The sequence below is a fragment of the Phaseolus vulgaris genome, chromosome 10 (assembly GCF_051622355.1).
Source record: "Phaseolus vulgaris cultivar YP4 chromosome 10, ASM5162235v1, whole genome shotgun sequence".
NCBI classification, from domain to species: Eukaryota; Viridiplantae; Streptophyta; class Magnoliopsida; order Fabales; family Fabaceae; genus Phaseolus; species Phaseolus vulgaris.
Window position 1 is genome coordinate 32,031,224 of NC_143507.1, and position 19,015 is coordinate 32,050,238.

Genomic DNA, 19,015 nt, shown 5'->3' on the forward strand with positions numbered 1-19,015 from the left:
ATAACCTCTTCCTAAGAAATGTGACAAGCCTCCATGATTTATTTTCCAACATAATAGATAGAGCTCCAAAATTTGAAAACATAGCTCTTTCTTCTATGTTTCACGAAATCATGAAAGATACTCACAAATCTTGGGATAAGAATCCTTTCCCTTATAAACATGCATACAAAGGAGTAATCCATAACATTACTCATATTTCTCCTTTCGAAGTTGTATGTGTTCTATGTCCTCTTGCCTTTGTAAAGTTGTTACTCTGTCTTAAAAAGATTATGCCTAAGGGAAAAGTAACTCCTTTTGAAAATTTTAGAAAACATAAGAGGATTAGAGGGCACCTACAACCCTCAAAAGGGAGGTATTGTGAGAAGTTGGTCACAACAAAAGAAAAACAAAAATGGCAACTTCCCACATTTATTTGTTTTTCAAAAAATCACCCTAACTCCTTTGCTTTGTTTCAAGGGTCACATAGATTGACATTTGATCCGGGAGGACACACCTTGACGAAGCAAGAGGCTGCTATCCGAGATCAAGAATGCAAATCTGAGGATAGATCTTCTCAAGCCGGAGGAGATGATGGACACCATCCAGCCACAACCACCCCCTAAGCAAAGCCTTGGATTTGAGGACAAATCCTTTTCAAGAGGGAGGGGATGATGGAGGAAGGCCCAAGCTCACCACACTATGAAAGCCAAGCTTCCAAGACCAAGACCGTCTAGCCTTCACAAAGGAGCGTCTAGCCTCACAAGGAGCGTCTAGCCTCACAAAGGGAGCGTCTAGCCATGTTGAGGAGCGTCTAGGCCAAGACTACATGAGGAGCATCTATGAAGAGTCCTAGACCGTCTAGCTTCACACACACAAGGGCCAAAGCTACGGTTTGGGAGAGAAAAGGCTTTGTTGCATAAAAGGCCATTAGGGGTACTTAGTAAGATAGGTAGTGTAGAAAGAACTTTGTGAAGGAAACCTTCTAGAGCCTAGGGTTGTGTGGCCGGTCATTGGATGGCACATGGCTTAGAATTTAGATTTAATTTTGGTTTTCTTTTCCTTAGAAATGTAGCTTAACATTTAAGCCCAAATAGCCTATAAATAGGAAGGCTATCTCTTTGTATTTGACAAGTTTATTTGAGTATTGTTATGCTGCCCATTTTGTGCACTAGCTTTACTTCTCCTAGAAATCTAGGCTATAAACTTCACTCCCTTCACCTTTCTTCATAGAGCTGGCCGAACCTCTCTAACCCATACTCATCATGCACCTTCAAAGCCATCACAACTCCTAGGAGGGCTTTGTTTCACTCACCCATTGCTTCCGCATCACTTTTTACTACTTTGATTCAAGAAGAACACATGAAATGCCATCAAGAAATGATTCATCAAAACTCTTCTTGCAAGTGTGTTGATTATAACTTTTGTGAAAACTGTGAATCTCTTCAAAAGAAAGTTCATTATCTTTTAAAAATTGTGGACAAGTTTTCCAAAGACCAATCAAACCTTGAAATTGTTCTTGCATCATAAAACTGTGTTTTTGGAAAGGCTGGACTGAGATTTAACCCAAATAGCAAGAACAAATCAGTTTCAAAACCTTTTTCAAGTTTCTTTGAAAAATAACTTGTTGTTTTGTCGAAACAATCGGTTGAAAAGTGCTTTTATTGCATGAAAAGGGGCCACACTATTAGATTCTGCAGAGTAAGGAGGTTTTCTATTCCCAAAGGTATTTTGAAATGGGTTCCTAAGGTTTTTATGGCTCATACTAACATTATTGGACCTAAATTTGTAAGGGGACCAAATCTTGCTCCTTGATCTTGTTTCTTGTAGGGTTCTTTGATAGCAAACTAGCACTTATGATAATTAGACCGCGACTGTTCTAAAACACCTAACAAAGGATAAATGCAAGCCTGTCAAATCTACTCCTTAAACAAGAAGGTCATGAGTCATATGGGGACAATAACAAAGGGAAAATTCTTGGAAAAGGAACCATTGGAGACAAGAATACCTTATTGATCCATGATGTGCTATTTGTGGAAGGTCTAAAGCATAGCCTCCTAAGCATAAGCCAACTGTGTGACAAAGGTTATCAAATAACCTTCAAGTCCAACACGTGTGAGATAAGCCTACCCAAATCACAGGAAGTTTTGTTGATTGGTACAAGGATCAACAATGTTTATTTGTTTGATATCTCATATTCTGCATCTATTAGCTGCCTTCTAACCAAACATGAGGAATCATGGTTATCGCATAGAAGGATAACACACATCCACATTTATCATCTAAATAAATTGATTTCAAGAGATCTTGTGGTAGGTTTACCCAAACTCAAGTTTGATGAAAAAGTGGATAGTGGTATCTTTCTTGGTTATTCCTTAAGTACCCATGCATATAGACTGCATAACAAAAGACTTATGACTTTGATAAAACTAACCCTACAGAATAAGACTCTATGAAGGATTATGCAGAAGAAGATGATCAGCACACCATTATGCAAAAGCTGGAATCCTGTCCAGAAAAACAACCGGTTGATTATGCGAAACAACCTATTGAAATTCTGCATGAGGATGATCTTCCCAAAGAATGGAGAATTCCAAGATACCTTTCTGTGGACAACATCATTGGACAAATTGATAAATGGGTGTGAAGAGGGCATTTCTCAATAGATTCACCAATGAAGAAGTCTATATCTCACAACATCCTGGCTTTGAAGATCACCAACATCTTAATTATGTGTACAAGCTGAAAAAGGCTTTGTATGGAGTCAAGCAAGCCCCAAGACAGTGGTATGAGAGGCTTAGTAATTTTCTCCTATCTCATGGCTATGAGAGAAGAAAAATTGGTAAGACTTTTTTTATTAAAAAGTCAAAATCTTCCTTCATCTTGGTTCAAATTTATGTTGATGATATCATATTTGGTGTTACTAATAATTGCCTATGTGAGGAATTTGTGGCAACTATGCAGGGGGAGTTTGAAATGTCTATGATGGAGAATTATCCTTCTTCTTATGGTTGCAGGTCAAGTAATTAAAAGATGGCATCTTCCTAAGCCAAACTAAGTACTGTGGGGAGATTCTCAAGAAGTTTGAGATGGAAAACTGCAAAAAGGCATCCACACCAATGTCAACAAGCTTCTATATGGATGTTGATTTAGCTTAAATAGTAGTGGATCAAACCAAATTCAGAGGATTGATTGGTTCCTTGCTTTATCTCACTACTAGCAGACCCGACATCATGTTTGCAGTTTTCTTATGTGTTAGATTTCAATCAAATCCAAAAGAATCACACTTCTGCCAAATGAATTTTGAAATATCTCAAAGGCATAGCTAGTGTTGGTTTATGGTATCCCTTTCACTCTCCTACAAATTAGGTTGGATATTCTGATTTTGATTTTAATTTTGCAGGGTGCAAGTTGGATAGTAAGAACACAAATGGCACATGTCATCTTCTTGAAGCAAGCCTCATATCTTGCCATAGTAAGAAGCAAGCTTGTGTGGCTCTCTCAACTGCAGAAGCTGAGTATATAGCTGCTGGTAGCTGTTGTGCTCAAATTCTTTGGATCAAACAACAGCTATAAGACTTTGGCTTGAAGGTCAACAAGGTGTCTTTGCTATGTGATAACACAAGTGCTATCAACCTCACTAAAATTCAAATTCAACATTCAAGGACTAAGCACATTGAGATTCACCACCATTTTATAAGGGATCATGTGAGCAATGGGGATTGTGAAATTCAGTTTATTGAAACTGTTAAGCAACTTGCAGATATCTTCACTAAGCCACTGCCTCGGGAAAGGTTTTTCTTCTTAAGAAATGAGTTGGGTATTCTTGATTATCAAAATCTTTCTTAATTATGTTTTTATCCATTCTCTTAGCCTAATTGTGAAGACAAATATGGGGAGAAATTGGAGGTTTATGTGTTGTAATTCTACTACTCTGTTTAGAACTACTGTTGCCATGCTCTGATACAACCACGATTATGTTGTCACTGTTGTCATTCATACTGGTTTTGGCATTGGTTTTCTACATATACATGTGCATATCTGTGTGTGCTTTTTCAAATATGGTTTATCCTGCTGCTATACTCGTCTTGTATGCTATACAATACTGTTTTGTAGGATCCTTAAAGTTCAAACACTACAACACAAGTAAACCAGGGATTTGTGTTCATCAAATAGGGGGAGATTGTTGAACAAGGTGCTTTGATGTCTCCAAATCCAAGTGGAAAGCTTGAAGACCTTGTTGTTGGTTGTGTGTGTTGTCTAGTAGTCTTTCAATTATTAATGCACTCTTTAAGATGATCCAAGGTTAATTGAATCTTAATCTTTTTGAAAGGATGAGTTTTCTAAAAGAGTGTGAAATTTCAACCTGTTGAGATGTCGAATCAACTGGTTATTTGACACTTAGTGGTTTTTAAAATGGCTTGGAAAATCTTAGCTTTGTTTTGGCTTTACTGTCAAACAGATTCAACCAGTTGTTTCGACAATCAACTGGTTATTTTTCTGAAAACCTTAACATAATTTTGTTAAGTTGTTCCAATCTATTTTAAATGATTCCAACAACTTTCAGTTTTTGATTTAACTGTTTTAACCACTTGATTGAAGTATAAAAAGGTTGTTTTACGCTCATATGCATTAACTAAGAAAGAGAGATCAATCAAAAATAGTTTTCAAGATTTCAAAGTGCTTTTGGATCATCTCAAGTGTGGAATAGGATTATCTTGTAATTCTGAACTTTAATCTTTGATTTACCCAGGTGTATTCTATTCCCTTCTCCTTAAACATTGTATTTTTGTGTGTTCCGGTGTGGTGCAGTTTTCAGAAGGTGTTTATGGAAACCGTGTGCTTTGCCAAAAGTGGTGTGTGTTCTTGAAGGGTTCAAGATCATCACTTTTGGTGTGTGATTTACAATCTAGGTTCGATTACATAGGGAATTCTCAGTGGTTTGCTGATGACTAGATGTAGCTCTTGCTTAAGAGTGAACCAATATAAACATCTTGTGTGAATTTCTCTATCCTTACACTCATTAAACTGTTTTATCTTTGGTTTTCAAATCTGCTGGTATAAACAACTAGTTGTTTCGTGAAAACAACAGGTTGATTTTTTGGAATCAAGTTTAAAACATTTTTCTATTTGACTGAACAGATTTTCCATTGATTAATTCTTCATAACTTTTCACTCTACCTTCAATGCTTGTGAAAATCTTTCATAAACAATTCATTGTTTAAGGCCTCTAATTCTAACACAGATGACTAAGGATACATCAAACACTTCACAAAAAGGTCAGTCATCTCAGTATACAAAGCCAAGCCCCACCAAACCTCGAGAAAGCATCAACAAAAGAAGAACCAGATATAAACCAGAATATCAGAAGTTCTTCCTTCTTGTCTTTCCACAAGAGAAGTTATGTAAATAAATTGGGCTCACTTTGGGGGTCCAAATAGAAGAATAAACTAGAGTAGGTTCACATAGCATAAATGGGAGTGTACTTAGCAAAATAGGCTTGTGCCAAGCCCACTTTTTCAAGACAAGGCACTTAGGTTTAGGAAGGTTAACCTACCTTCTAGAAGTTGTGCCTAAGGGGTGACTTTTAACCCTAGTTAACACCCTAGGACACTCATTTCCCTTTCCATTCTTACGCTTCACCCATCTTGCCCACCGAGGCACCCCTCCCTATACATAGGGTGCATTGCCTCATGTATTGACACATTAAATTTTGAATAGAAAAGAAACTTTGAAAGAGTGTTCAGTGAGTTTTGTCTCCTAGAATTTGGTCTTATCTTGGGTGTTTGTGCACTTCAAGTAGCGGCTCTTCACCACTCATCTTGGAGTCTCCTCCTCCTCCAAGTGGCATGATTCCTTATTCCATAAGCATCTCTTAATCTCTTCACCTTTTTGTTTTTCTTTCCTTTTCCTTACGCCATTCTTCCATACTTTTATTCATTTATGTTTGGCTTTCTTCATCATTTTATGCTTCTTTTCATATCCTTTATTTTCGCACCTTCATCATCATAATCACCATATTAGTGTTTTCTTTTTACCCTCTAGAAGTGAACCTTAACACTTATTTAACCACTTGGTTAAGTTCGTGTGTAGTGGGAATCTTCTTTGGGTTTCTCACCATATTCTACTTAAAAAAAACATAAACAAAGTGCAACCCATAAAATGTGAAATCTTAAAATTAACTCACATTACTAACTCGCCCTAACTTAGGTCTGACATAACCCACCATGACATGGGCCTAACCCGACCAACTTGATATGGCTGTTGTGGCTTAGCCTAATTTGTATTGGATTGACCCAAACTGTATTATCTTAGGTTTGGTCTAACCTAATTTGATTTTAGAGGTTGAACCTGACTTAGATATGTCTTGGCCCAACCTGACTTGGGTCTATCCTAGCCTAATTTGACTTTGGCATAACTTGATTCAATTTTGCCTTACCTGAGTTAAATTTAAAATTCAAAAATATAAATTTAGATTAAGTTCTTTATTATTAATATAATATAAATATAGATAATTATGAATTAGATATGAAAATATAATTTGTTCCCTATGCGTAATACATTATATATCTCCTTTGGAAATGACAATCTAAAAACCTCCATAGACAACATACCGCAAAATTATCATATAGTCAAAAGGATATTAGGTGTATCGAGGATGCGTTCAACCTTTTGACAACTACAACGAGTGATGTGACTTGTCCAACAAATTTAGAAATCAAAAGTTTGAAAATTTATAGTTTAATTATCCTTTTAGTTCCTAAAAAAAAAATTAAAATCTAATTTAATCATATGAGATTTGATTTTTAAAAAGTTCAATATGGTTCCAATATTTTAAAAACGATTTAGTATAGTGCTACTATTAGATTGTCTTCAACATCGGTTAGTGAATGATAACGTGACACATAAAGTGATAATAGTGTGTTATGGTGGAACATCGGAGACATGTGGCAACTGCACATTGGAAAGCAAAAAAAAAAGGCACAGGAAATCTGCATACTAAAAAGCAAAAGAAAAATGGAAAAGTGAGGGGAGCTGCACCCCCACACACAAGATCTCATAGAACCTCTAGTACACCCAAAATCGATTGCACTTTCTCTGAACACACTTATATAAATACCACGTTACACACCACATTGGGGGTGCTATGAGAGAAAGGAAGAAAAAAACGGAAAAGAAGGAGGAGAACAAAAAACAATGAGTGGTAAAGTGGAGGAATTCGATGGAGTCGGTGGTGGAGGTGACGATTTTGGCGTAGGATTGAAGGAGGGAATTGGGTAAGTGAGGGCCTTTGGGGGAATTGGCGATTGAGTGAAAGATTTTCTTGGCATCTTCGAGATTTGAAGATTTTGAAGATAGAGTTTGATTGTGAAATGAATTTTGGGGATTTTTTTTTTCTTGAGGGAGGGGAATGGTTTGGAGGGAGGAAAAGGTGGTTGAGAGCGAAACATAGAAGAAGGATTTCGAATGTTAGGGTTTATGATTGGAAAGCGAAATAAAGGAGGGATTTCTCTCCTGGGTGCTTCCAGCAGAGGTTAGGGTTATAACTTCTATGATATTATAATTTTTTTTGTTACAGGTCACTAGTAACAAAATAATAGCCAAACATTGACACTAATTTTGCAAACCCCATACATCGACAAATATAGATATCTAAATATTGATGATCACTCTCACAATCTACCATAAGGGAAAGAGAGACTTAAGAAAAAAACAAGCAAACACTCTATCATTGTATATTTGTCCATCAGTGTTAGTGTGCCATCTCATATCATTCACTTAACGTTGTTCAAGACAATCTAATAAAATAGAACACGTTGAATTGTTTTTAATTTTTTTTAAATCATATTGAACTTTTTAAAAACCTCAAAATTAAATTGACTTTTGACCTTAGAACTAAAAGGATAATTAAACCAAAATTTAAAAATTGTTTTAATTATTATTACATATTTATGAGATGTGTAATAAAGAAAACCATAGCTTTGAATAACCAATTCATTTTGAGAACAAGATAATTAAAAAATATACTTCACTAGTTAAAACAAATTTATTTTATAATTTTTAGGAAGTTCATATCATATACAAATATTATACTCAGCTTCATAAAATTATGTAATAAAATTTGATTTTCTATGTCCATTGAAGTATAAATAAAAAAAATTGAAGTATAAATAAAAAATGAATCTTATAAATTACTTTGACATTAAAAATTAGGTGACATGACATTATAAAACCTAACTAAAATAAAATAAACCTTATGGAATGATTTGGGAGATTATTTATCTCTTAAAATTTTAAAAACACGTGTGCAATGGAGATTGGGTGAAATGTTTGGTGTGCTTCTTTCAGGAACAAACTCTGTTCTCTTCTTTCTTTCTTCATTCTCTCTGCAAAAATGCTACTCTCTCTCTTTACAATGGCGTCTCCATCAACACTTTCGCGTATAAAGCTCTTACCAAAGCCACCTTCGCTTTTCTCCGCACTCACCACTCTCCGTCGAAACCAACTTCCACTCAAATCGTCGTTTACTGCATCTTCCTGCGCAACCCTCTCTGCTTCAAAACGCCACGCCGATGTCGTCGTTTTAGGCATCGAAACTAGCTGCGACGACACCGCCGCAGCTGTCGTATGTAATCTGCGTTTGCCTTTTCTCAATTATTTTCCGTGTGACGGTTTGCTTTGTCGTTTAATGGTTTCTGTGTGTGGTATAGGTGAGAAGCGACGGTGAGATTCTGAGCCAAGTGGTGTCATCTCAGGTACGGTGTCGTATAATTGTACTATATTTTCTGCATTCCATTTCGTGCTGTGTTCCTCCAGTGTAAGAATATGTGAATATTGGTGAAACTGATGCTGGATTTTATTCTACGTACTCTTTTGTTCGAGTGGGGAATGTTGATGGTGGATTAGTGTGAATTTGGATTGGCTTATTTAATGGAAAAATAAATTAGTTGTTCTCTTTAGCAAGTTCTTGAATAGAGTTTTTGAACTGATATAAACAATTATTGTATGAAAAATAAATTGAAAAGAGCATGCACAAGTTGTAATTAGTTCTATATGTTTTTTGGTGTCTTTTTTTTCTCTTATTCAACAACAATTTGTGTGTGTGCGCCTTTGTGATTGTCTCTTGTCAAAAGTTGGTTCAAATATCTCAAAATTTTCATATTATTTGAAAATAAAAAAAATTACCCTAATGAATCTCAAACAAACTGGGACTTGGTTAGTGATTGATAGAGTTTTCTTTTTGGTGCAGTGGGATGGCCGCAAACATTTTCATTATGCTTACTGTTTGTATTGGAAATTGTGCTCTGATGCATTTTCAATGCTGCTTCAGCTCTAATATCTGATAGGTGGGGTGGGAGTGTTATTTGAATGTGCTACTGCTATGCCTAACCCAGGCCAGAAGAAAAAATTAAAAGGGATATTCTAGGGAAGCATACTAGGATATAATAATGACCTAGTGAAAAGAAACCACGTAAGAATATTGCAGGGGTAATTTTCATTGTTGTCTAAACTAGAATTAAGAACTAAGTTTGGTTGAATTGATTTTGCTGCTTCTCGAAAATTTATTGCTCATTGTGAGATGCATGCCCAGTGGGTGCTGCTGTGTTTACACATTCTGCCTAAACCTTAAACCCTAAACCCTAAATTCTAAACCAATCATCTAAGTATCATGTTTTTTATGAAGCACTTGATTTCATTGAACATGAGAATGCTTATGTAGCATCCTCTATTAGATGCTTCTAGAAATGTTGTTATCATGTGTTTTTCACTTGTTTCTTCATGAACTCAATAATGTTAAATGTTTGATCAATTTGTATTTGAATCGAAAAGTATAGAATTTCATCTTGTAAAATCTTTACAATGGGTGTAATGTACAAAACTGGTCTTTCAAACATCTGATGTAATCTGTTACCGTTCTACTATATGTGCTCATTAGGAATGAATATCACCTTATATCTTCTATAAAATTAAAAGTTTAAATAAAGAAAATAATTAGATTTCTTTAGAGTGAATTTATCCTTACATTCAAGATTAGGGAGGTAATGATTCCTGCTACCAAAAAGGTGCTTTTTTCCCTTTTTCCTAAAGGTTTATTCCTATCAGTGACGTGATTTTTTATTTATTCTTTTTTCTTTCTAACTATGTCACTTCTCCAAATTAGGCAGATCTGCTTGCAAAATACGGAGGCGTTGCCCCGAAAATGGCAGAAGAAGCTCACTCACAAGTGATAGACCAGGTAGATCATTCCTGTCCTGTTCTTAATATATCACAGCAGCTAGAACACATAGGGCACACTATTTATGTCGCGAGTATTTTCACACTCTAATTTGTGGAACCTTTCGATAAAGTGACTGTAGTCCACTTGTGTAAGTTTTACTCATTTATGCACATTTATAAATATTGCATTGCATATTAGGCTTCAATGCTATACATCTTCCTAGTGATTGCCTAGGTTGCTGGTGGAATTCCTTCAAACATAACCCTGGTGGAATGTAAGTAACTTCTGACTTACTTTGGATACTCTAGAATGATGTTTGGAGAGTGCCACCAGGTTTTCAAATAGATTTCTAACATGGCTTCTTATACGTTTTTCATTGGCTCCCTTTCTCCCTCTCTTTCCCTTTCTATATGATTATTGACATGGGCATAACCTCTTGATAGGTTGTGCAAGAAGCCCTTCATAAAGCTTATATGACTGAGAAAGATCTCACTGCTGTTGCTGTTACTATTGGTCCTGGCTTGGGTCTCTGCCTTCGTGGTAAGGCATGATCTTAAGAAACTTTAAGAATAGAATTGGAAAAATTAAACAGAAGTTCAGTGAGTAAATTTCGAGTGAGAAAACTCATAATCTAGATACTTAATAGTTATATTTAGAAGAATACATACATTTTACATTTACAAGAATGAGAATAAAAAACAAACTACCTCCTACGACTCTAATCTTTCCAATAATAAATTAACTTGTGTAATTACCAACGACACATGATACCATGTAATTTCAGCATCAGCAAGATAATTCCTGTAAAAAAGTATGGAAATTAAATTTGAAGACATATTAATGTATATGTAGCCTGGTGATGTTATTTAACTAAACTTATCTGGTTGAAATTAAAATATCAATTCAAGTTGTATCTTTCTGATTCTTCAACTTACTTATGCTATAAAACCACTATTTAGTAGATAAAAGCACCACAAGAGTATTTGCATGAAAATTGACCGTAAGTTTGTGTCCTCTTCCCCCAATTTTCTTGTAGACAGTATGAAACTATTGGCAGTGTCTCATTTTGTAAATTGGGCAACTGTATCTGCAACGAAATCATTAAGCTCAGTCTCAGATATTAAAAATTGAATGTTCAAACTGTAGGCATGATACACGAATGTCTGTTTCCGACTAGTAATCACTGGAAGGCATATCTCAGTCATAATTATCCATGACTTCATTTTATTTTCTTATCTTTCATATGTTTTAGAAGAATTCTTAATATTCCTCAGTATTTGTCTTGTACAATGCAGTGGGGGTTCGGAAAGCTCGGAGAATTGCTGGTGGATTTAATTTACCAATTATTGGCATACATCACATGGAGGCTCATGCTCTGGTTGCCAGGTAAGGCTATAGTTCTCTAATGAATATGCAATCTTCTGCCTAATAGGTGGATGCTGAGGCATGCTATTAATATTTGAAATGGTTATTTAGGGTCGATTGTTTCCTGTTTTTAATAACAGAGAAACAAGAGAAACTTGTTCCATAATAGTTCATTTAGAAAAAAAATTCAAAAATAATATCTCTATTTTTGTTTTGGAATCAGAGTATCAAAACATCTCTTCAAGTCGTTTTTTATTTCTATTATACTTATTTTTTCTTATACTTTCATATCTCCTTCGCTCTCTTCTATTTTCTGAAAATCAGTTTTATATTATAAACTAGATTTTAAAACTAAAGAACCAAAAACATAATCCAACACACTTTTAGTTTCTGTATGTTTTTATTTATGCTTCTACGATTTCTTGTGTTCCACAGGAAATTACACTTATTGTCGAGTCATGTATATCTTTTTGTTTCAGGTTAATTGAGAAAGATTTGCAGTTTCCATTCATGGCCCTACTTATTTCAGGTAATACTCCTGTTTTTGGGTTTAGTATTCTAGAATTTTTCGTACTCAAGTCTGTCTATTTTTCTTCCTTGGACCATAGAATCATTGTTTCTGGTTATTTTTCTTGTTTCGTGGAATTTGGGATCTATGGCACGGCAGCATGGGTAATAACGTCCATGTGGTATAAATAAATTAGGCTGGGGAAATTTTCAGTGGTTGAGTTGAGACTTCATTTTTTTGCTATGATGATGAATATCTTCTGTCAATCCTTGCCAGGAAAGTTTGATGACGTGCAGAAGAAATGTGCATAAGATGTGACCAACATATTGGGAAAGGAAATGCTATTGATATATATGTGCTTTAGACATTCCATGAGCATGGATATTTGTGATGTATGTTAGTTATTTGTGGTAGCATATCATGTACTTGTGTGTGTATGTATGGTAGAATCAATTAGGAATATCTTAGGAACTAAGTAGGGATTATGTATCTTATACTTAGGATTAAAACATTACTATTCATACCAGAACCAATATATAGAGATATTGTGTGGATTGTGCAGACACAGAATTTACCGCTAATTATATTGTTGAATTCCAATTATTCTGAAATCTCCTTGTCCTTAACTTTTCATACAGAGGAACATGTTTTCCACCTGTGTACTTCATTCGTTTCAATTATTTTTAAATAACTCTGTTAGGTATAATATACATGTTACTAAATAACTACAGTTAGATAATTTTGTTGTTTTCTGCCCTCAGTGTTTAGAGCTTTTAACCATAATAGATTTTGTTACTGAGTCAGTCGCTGTGATAGAGTCTGACAAGCCACAATTTTGATATTTATACACCATTGTTTATAAATGTTAGTGTATGACTCCTTCTATCATACAGTTAATCACTTATATTGGAGATCTCATATCAACTAGAGATATGACCAAAATTATAATATATAATTAGGTGCAAATTTCACCTTACAAGCCGTTTTGTGAGGTTGAGTTGGCTTAAATTCCACTTTCTAAGATGACATCAAAGCCTATCCTAGTGAGATTTGTTAGGCCTATGGTTGCACCCGTTATCAGGTTTGTTATCACCATCCACAAATATATACCACGCTTAAGATGTTTAATCCTTGGTGTGAAGGGTATGTTAGAGATCTCATATTGATTAGAAATATGACCAAATTATAATATATAAGTGAATGCAAGCTAGTTTTTGTAAGATTGAGTTACACTTAAAACCCATCTTTTGCTGATAAAAAAAAAAAAAACTTAAAACCCATCTTCTAAGATGGTATTAAAGTCTATCTTAGCGATGTTTTTTGGGCCATTGTGGCATCCACTATTGGGCTTCCCTCTATTCTTACACTTGAGATATCAGTTCTTGGTGTGAGTGAGTGTGTTGGAGATTTCACATCAACTAGAAATATGATCAAATTACAATATATAAGTGGGTTCAAATCTAGTCTTACCAAACTTGTTTTGTGTGAGGTTAAGGTAAACTTAAAGTCTACCTTATAAGAAGTTACAATCTGTTGTATTCTATTAGAGTAGTTTGTTACTGCCATCATTATCAAAAAGTTAAAAATTTAGACAGTTATAGCAACGTGACAGTGACAGTGACAGCTGTAACAAATATACTAGAAATACAACTATAAGGATGACTTCAACTGACTAACTATCTGACAAAGGGGGCTATACACTCACAATAAATATGTAAACTCATCTCTGTGGTTATCAGATAATGGAACACATAAATTCTCATAAACTGTGTACTTCTATTATCTCTTTCCCACACTTTCCAACATTTTCATATGTGCCTTGTTCTTACACTCCCATTTAGTTTCTCATTTGAAAATATACTGCTTTGTTTCTTACACTCACATTGTGATAAATGTCATTTATGTGGGTGATTCTTGTGGTTTAGTTTCTGATAGTCCAGTTGCAAAATTGAAATTTGATACAGCCACTGCTGACTGTATATTCTTTAGTTTATAATTACACTAGGCTAACTTGTGTGAGCTATATTTATAGGGGGGCACAATTTACTCATTCTTGCACGCGATCTTGGACAATACATACAACTTGGAACTACAATAGATGATGCTATTGGTGAGGCATATGACAAAACAGCAAAATGGCTTGGACTAGATTTGAGGAGAAGTGGTGGTCCTGCTATTGAGAAGCTTGCTAAGGAGGGAAATGCTGAATCAGTCAAGTTTTCTGTAAGTTAGCTTCACAATCTTATATTCCTCTACCCTAACTTGTGATCATTGCCTTAGGTTGAATATTTCTGACATTGCTTTGGCAGATGTATTGCTTCTAGTGGAGATTTAAGTTTATTACTTTGTCATTCTAGATTCCAATGAAGCAGCACAAAGATTGCAACTTCTCCTATGCTGGTCTTAAAACCCAAGTACGGCTGGCAATTGAGTCCAAAAAGATGTAAGTAAATATTTTTGTTCATAGATTTGTTATCTTTTAAGTAAATACATGGAACAACTTGATAGACTGTTTATCCCATATGTTGTCACATTCTGTTTAGTGTTATCTTTTATTTTTCTCACTGTCAGATCATTGCTAATACTATATTATTGTAGATGTAACATTCACCTACAGAATACCTAAATGATTCATCTTTTTCATATTGCAATGCAAAATACAAGAAGTATTTTCGTTAGCTTTGGTAGAATTAAATTATGCAGACATCTTTTTATTTTTATTTTTGCCTACTCACGAGTATATGAATATGGACAATTGGCAGTGATGCCCAAATTCCAATCTCTTCGGCAAGTAATGAAGATAAACTGTCTCGGGCTGATATTGCTGCTTCTTTTCAGGTTTGTTATACTTTCGTGCAGTTTGTAGATTGCGAGTGTATCCTTTCAAGTTTAGTTAATATACTCCGGATTAAAATTTCCTCATCCTCTTTTTCATTCCCCTTTAACCCATTTTTTTTAGTATGTCATATAGCTATTATCTATTTCAATTGTCTACATGTTAAGCAGCGAATTGCTGTGTTACATCTTGAAGAAAGGTGTGAACGAGCAATACAGTGGGCATTGAAGATGGAGCCTTCTATAAGACACTTGGTAGTTTGGAATCTAAATGTCGTTGGGTTCAATAACATCAATGTTTCTTTCTATTAAAAAATCTAAATGCCATTTCTTGTCCTTTTTGTTGTAGGTTGTCTCTGGTGGTGTTGCATCAAATCAATTTGTCCGAGCCCGGCTTGATATGGTTGTGAAAAAGAATGGCCTGCAACTTTTATGCCCTCCTCCTCGGCTCTGTACTGATAATGGTAATAATTTATTCTTAACTTTGCTTTTTTTGTTAAAGATAACTCTATCAATGTCGTGGTTCATTTAAAATTTAACTATCCGAAGTCAGAATAAGCAAGGGTTGTATTACACAACCGAATAAAATATTGGCCATATTATAATAGTATAGAGAGAGTAACTGAGAAAAACAAAAATATTATGCTCTCATGCAAAGAAATCAGAGTTGCTCTTTAGCTTGATCTCAGAAGGAGGTGATCATGGTTGCTCTTGTAAAAATAATGGCACACGATTCAAGTGTGACCATGGTCGCAAAATTGGTCACAACATTGATTGCGATTATGCTCTGCATTGTTGACCCGAAAAACAACTAAAGGGGTGAACTTTTCTCCTATCCATTCCCCTGCATAGTTTGTTGCTGCAGAATATGCTTCCTCTCACAACATGCCTTCAACAATCTTCAATGATTTCCTATAATGGTATGGGGACAGTCAAGCCTCTAGTTCCATTGTTTCTGTTAACACACCCCAATAATTCTTTTGTTGACATCTTTTACGCTTTGGGCCCTAGGTCCTTTATTCTGGGACCATCGACTATATATTTGGTAATAAATATTTTTTTTCTTCTCTTTCTACTTTTGGTTATTTCCCTATTGCATGGCAAATGGTTCTTAAACAGTTTTGGGATGTTTGTCCATCCTCTTCACACTTCTTGCTATTTATAATGTCCTTGGGGTTCCCTTTAATCTATCGTCCATCAGTAAACTTACAAGGTCTCCTAATTGTGTCATTTATCTTACTAAAGATTCTATTTACTTGTGGAACTGGATGAGGGAACAAACAATTGGCTTTAAATGTGAGTCACATTTCCTTTATCAGTTGATCAGGGCTTCTTTTGTTTGATCAACGGTAGCATTCCCACTCCTTATTAATGCTCAATTAGGAAATCCTAGTCTTGTTTAATTGAAACAATTAAACCCTAGTCTTTCCAAATTAGAATCTGCCTTGTGATTCATGTCCAAGATAGTCAAAATCGACATCTTAGATCAAAACGAAAAGTATGGATCGTAAATCAGGAGATTATAACACAGATCATAAGATCCTACAATATTTATGAATTTCATACATGCTTTAGCTTGAGAGGGAGCATTAGAATCTTTTAGGTATATGTTAGAATCCAATAGATAAAGTAACAGTAACAGGTGATATTAGGATCAATTAGATTGATTCTATATTTATGTTATTAGAATAAAATAGGGTAACTGAATATTCTTTATTTATGCTTTCTCCCCTATAAATTACATAGCTTCAATGTGGTCCAATTGCACGGAATTCATCAAATGCCTTCTCGGTTTCTCTCTTCTGTAAAACTCCTTTATTTCTTCTTTGGATTTTGTGTCCATTCCCTAGACTATTGGTGATGCCATGACTGATCACAATTGGCCATGGTAGTAGAAATGGCTGCGTTGGAAGCAGGTAACACATGGGAATCTGCCACTTTCTTCCTAACAAATCTTCTGTTGGGTCTCGGTGGGTCTAAAGAGTCAATATAGCACTAGAGCGTTCTTGGTATCTAAGGATTATACTCAATTTTTTGTAGTTAATTGGGTAATACTTTTTTCCTGGTAGCCAAAAATCACCTCTATTTGTCCTTTTCTTGCTATGGTTGTTATTCATCATAGGCCCCTTCATCAGTTGGATATGTAGAATGTTTTTCATCATGGTGAGTTGCAAGAAGAGGTGTATATGGATCAACCACCTGCTCCTACAGTCTCCGGGGACTTACATCATGTATGTAGTCTTCGCTGCTCTCTTTATGCTTTAAAGCAATCTCTTTGGGCATGGTTTGGTAGTTCTGATTCAGTTTTGTATGACTTCTTGTTTACCCAGTCTTTCACCTCCCTTCTCCATCTGGACTCTACATCTATCCTTGAGCGCTTGGATTGAGTGCAAAATAGCCAAGTGGTATCACATTTTCTTCTGGACACTCGTGGATAAAAGAAGTTTGTCCATATTGGATGATTGAAATATTTGAATACTAACAATTAAATTTATGAGAGTAGTCAACTATATTATCAGGAGTAGTTTACCCAATGTGCCATCTAGCAACGAAGTGGGTTGGAGGAAAAGGCCAAAGTATTGGACGCTTTAAGATTTAAATAATTAAATTCAAGCACATCAAGGAGAATCGGTGAACAACAATATAGAAATATTTGTTCTGAAAATTAAATACAAGAAAGAAGTGGACTTAAAATGTGGTACTAAATTAGCAATTAATGGATCAAACTGCATCATATTATTTAGAAATCATATTTCCGTTGAGGGGAAACAAGTACCAATCAAACTTGCATTAATCCATGTGGAATGGAATTGACGAACTGTATAGATGAAATCTAGTGCCAGTCTTTCCCCACATTCGGTCCCTTTGATGCGCTTCATGAAGATACAGAAAAAACACTCCATTTCTCATTTGTAATATTTCAATTCTCTCCTTTGTAGATATTTTGGCAATCCAAAATTAGTTCTTGCATGAATTTTCATTTCGTTTATCTATCTTTTTTTTATCTAATGTTTAAAAAAGAAGATTAGGATGGTACTAATTCTAATTCAATATGGACAAGTTTGTTTATGGTTCATGAAAGTTATTAGCTTGCTTTTTGAACTGAACAGGTGTAATGATTGCTTGGACTGGTATTGAGCATTTCCGCATGGGAAGATATGACCCTCCTCCGCCTGCCGAAGAACCCGAAGACTTTGTGGTGTGTTTTCCTGAACATTGACAAATATAAATTTTGATTAAAGCTCTTCTATATAAACTGAATTTGCTTTCCTATTATGATTCCCTGGATGGATTTGGATGATAATTTGTTAGCTTAAATATGTTTCTAGTTTTTATAAAATGAGTGAGTTTTGATCTTGGTCCTACATCATCCCTGAAAAATTCAAAATTTGTAAAACTATGATTTATTTCAGTATGATATACGTCCAAGGTGGCCGCTGGGAGAAGAATATGCTGAAGGAAAAAGTGAAGCACGTTCCTTAAGAACCGCCCGAATTCATCCATCTCTTACATCTATAATTCAAGCATCATTGCAACAGTGACACTGCTTGAACTTCCATGTTGCTTCAGCCCCTGTATGAAGAAGCTTTGCAGGACAAGCCTCGCTTTCCGTGGCCGAATTTTCAAAATTACGTGAAAAAAAGTGTCCAAATTGTTGCTTTGCTGTGGAAATTGGTCTTTGGCATCGAGCAGTCTCTGGAGAGATTCCAGAAAAGCAATCACAGCGATGAGAAACATTATAATGATGGTTGGTAGAATATAGGAATGAGGTGGAACAGATAGATTATGCTGTAAACAAAATTTTACAACTTAGAGTAAAAAAAGGCAAGGAAATTCTGCATGTAAGTCTTGTGCTTTAGGCAATCTGTAAATCTGATAGGTCAAATGTATTATTTATTTCATCGACCAAGTGGTGATATGTTTAGGTTTTCATCTTTCACATCCACAGTTTCCATTATTTAATCTCTCACCATGCATGTCAAAACTGTTGCTGATAACTTCTGTGTAATTCTTGACATACTCCTTGTATATTATGATTTTGGAAGTTTGGCTTCATAGCATTCTTTCAGATTCTTACGCTGCATTAGAATAAAATAGTGTTCACTTCGTTC

At 35.2% G+C, this 19,015-nt stretch overlaps 1 protein-coding gene across 10 annotated transcripts; it reads left to right on the plus strand.

Moving 5' to 3' along the window:
- The first annotated feature begins 6,915 nt into the window (after window positions 1–6,915).
- On the plus strand, window positions 6,916–18,959 carry GCP1 (glycoprotease 1). Of its 10 annotated transcripts, none has more exons than XR_016516225.1 (14): window positions 6,916–7,510; window positions 8,326–8,602; window positions 8,688–8,732; window positions 10,139–10,213; window positions 10,639–10,735; window positions 11,491–11,581; window positions 12,040–12,089; window positions 14,101–14,291; window positions 14,378–14,511; window positions 14,831–14,906; window positions 15,075–15,158; window positions 15,253–15,367; window positions 18,014–18,102; window positions 18,317–18,959. XR_016516225.1 is itself a non-coding variant. In XM_090296302.1 (14 exons), exons 4-14 carry the CDS (start codon window positions 10,178–10,180, stop codon window positions 18,443–18,445), a joined length of 1,044 nt encoding a protein of 347 aa, XP_090152428.1. In that variant the 5' UTR covers window positions 7,113–7,510; window positions 8,326–8,606; window positions 8,688–8,732; window positions 10,139–10,177; the 3' UTR covers window positions 18,446–18,959. The 10 variants fall into 10 exon arrangements, 8 of the variants coding, with proteins under 8 accessions (XP_090152428.1, XP_068477871.1, XP_090152427.1 ...); XM_090296302.1 differs by having other exon boundaries at window positions 7,113–7,510; window positions 8,326–8,606; window positions 14,426–14,511; XM_068621770.1 differs by having other exon boundaries at window positions 7,124–7,510; window positions 14,426–14,511.
- The last annotated feature ends 56 nt before the right edge of the window (window positions 18,960–19,015 follow it).

Excerpts from the sequence above, each read along its gene's own strand:
- GCP1 (XM_068621770.1), top strand. The coding sequence starts at position 8,372 with ATGCTACTCTCTCTCTTTACAATGGCGTCTCCATCAACACTTTCGCGT. Across the intron at positions 10,736-11,490 it reads CTTGGGTCTCTGCCTTCGTG|TGGGGGTTCGGAAAGCTCGG; the intron begins GTAAGGCATGAT and ends TGTACAATGCAG. Across the intron at positions 14,512-14,830 it reads GCAATTGAGTCCAAAAAGAT|TGATGCCCAAATTCCAATCT; the intron begins GTAAGTAAATAT and ends GACAATTGGCAG.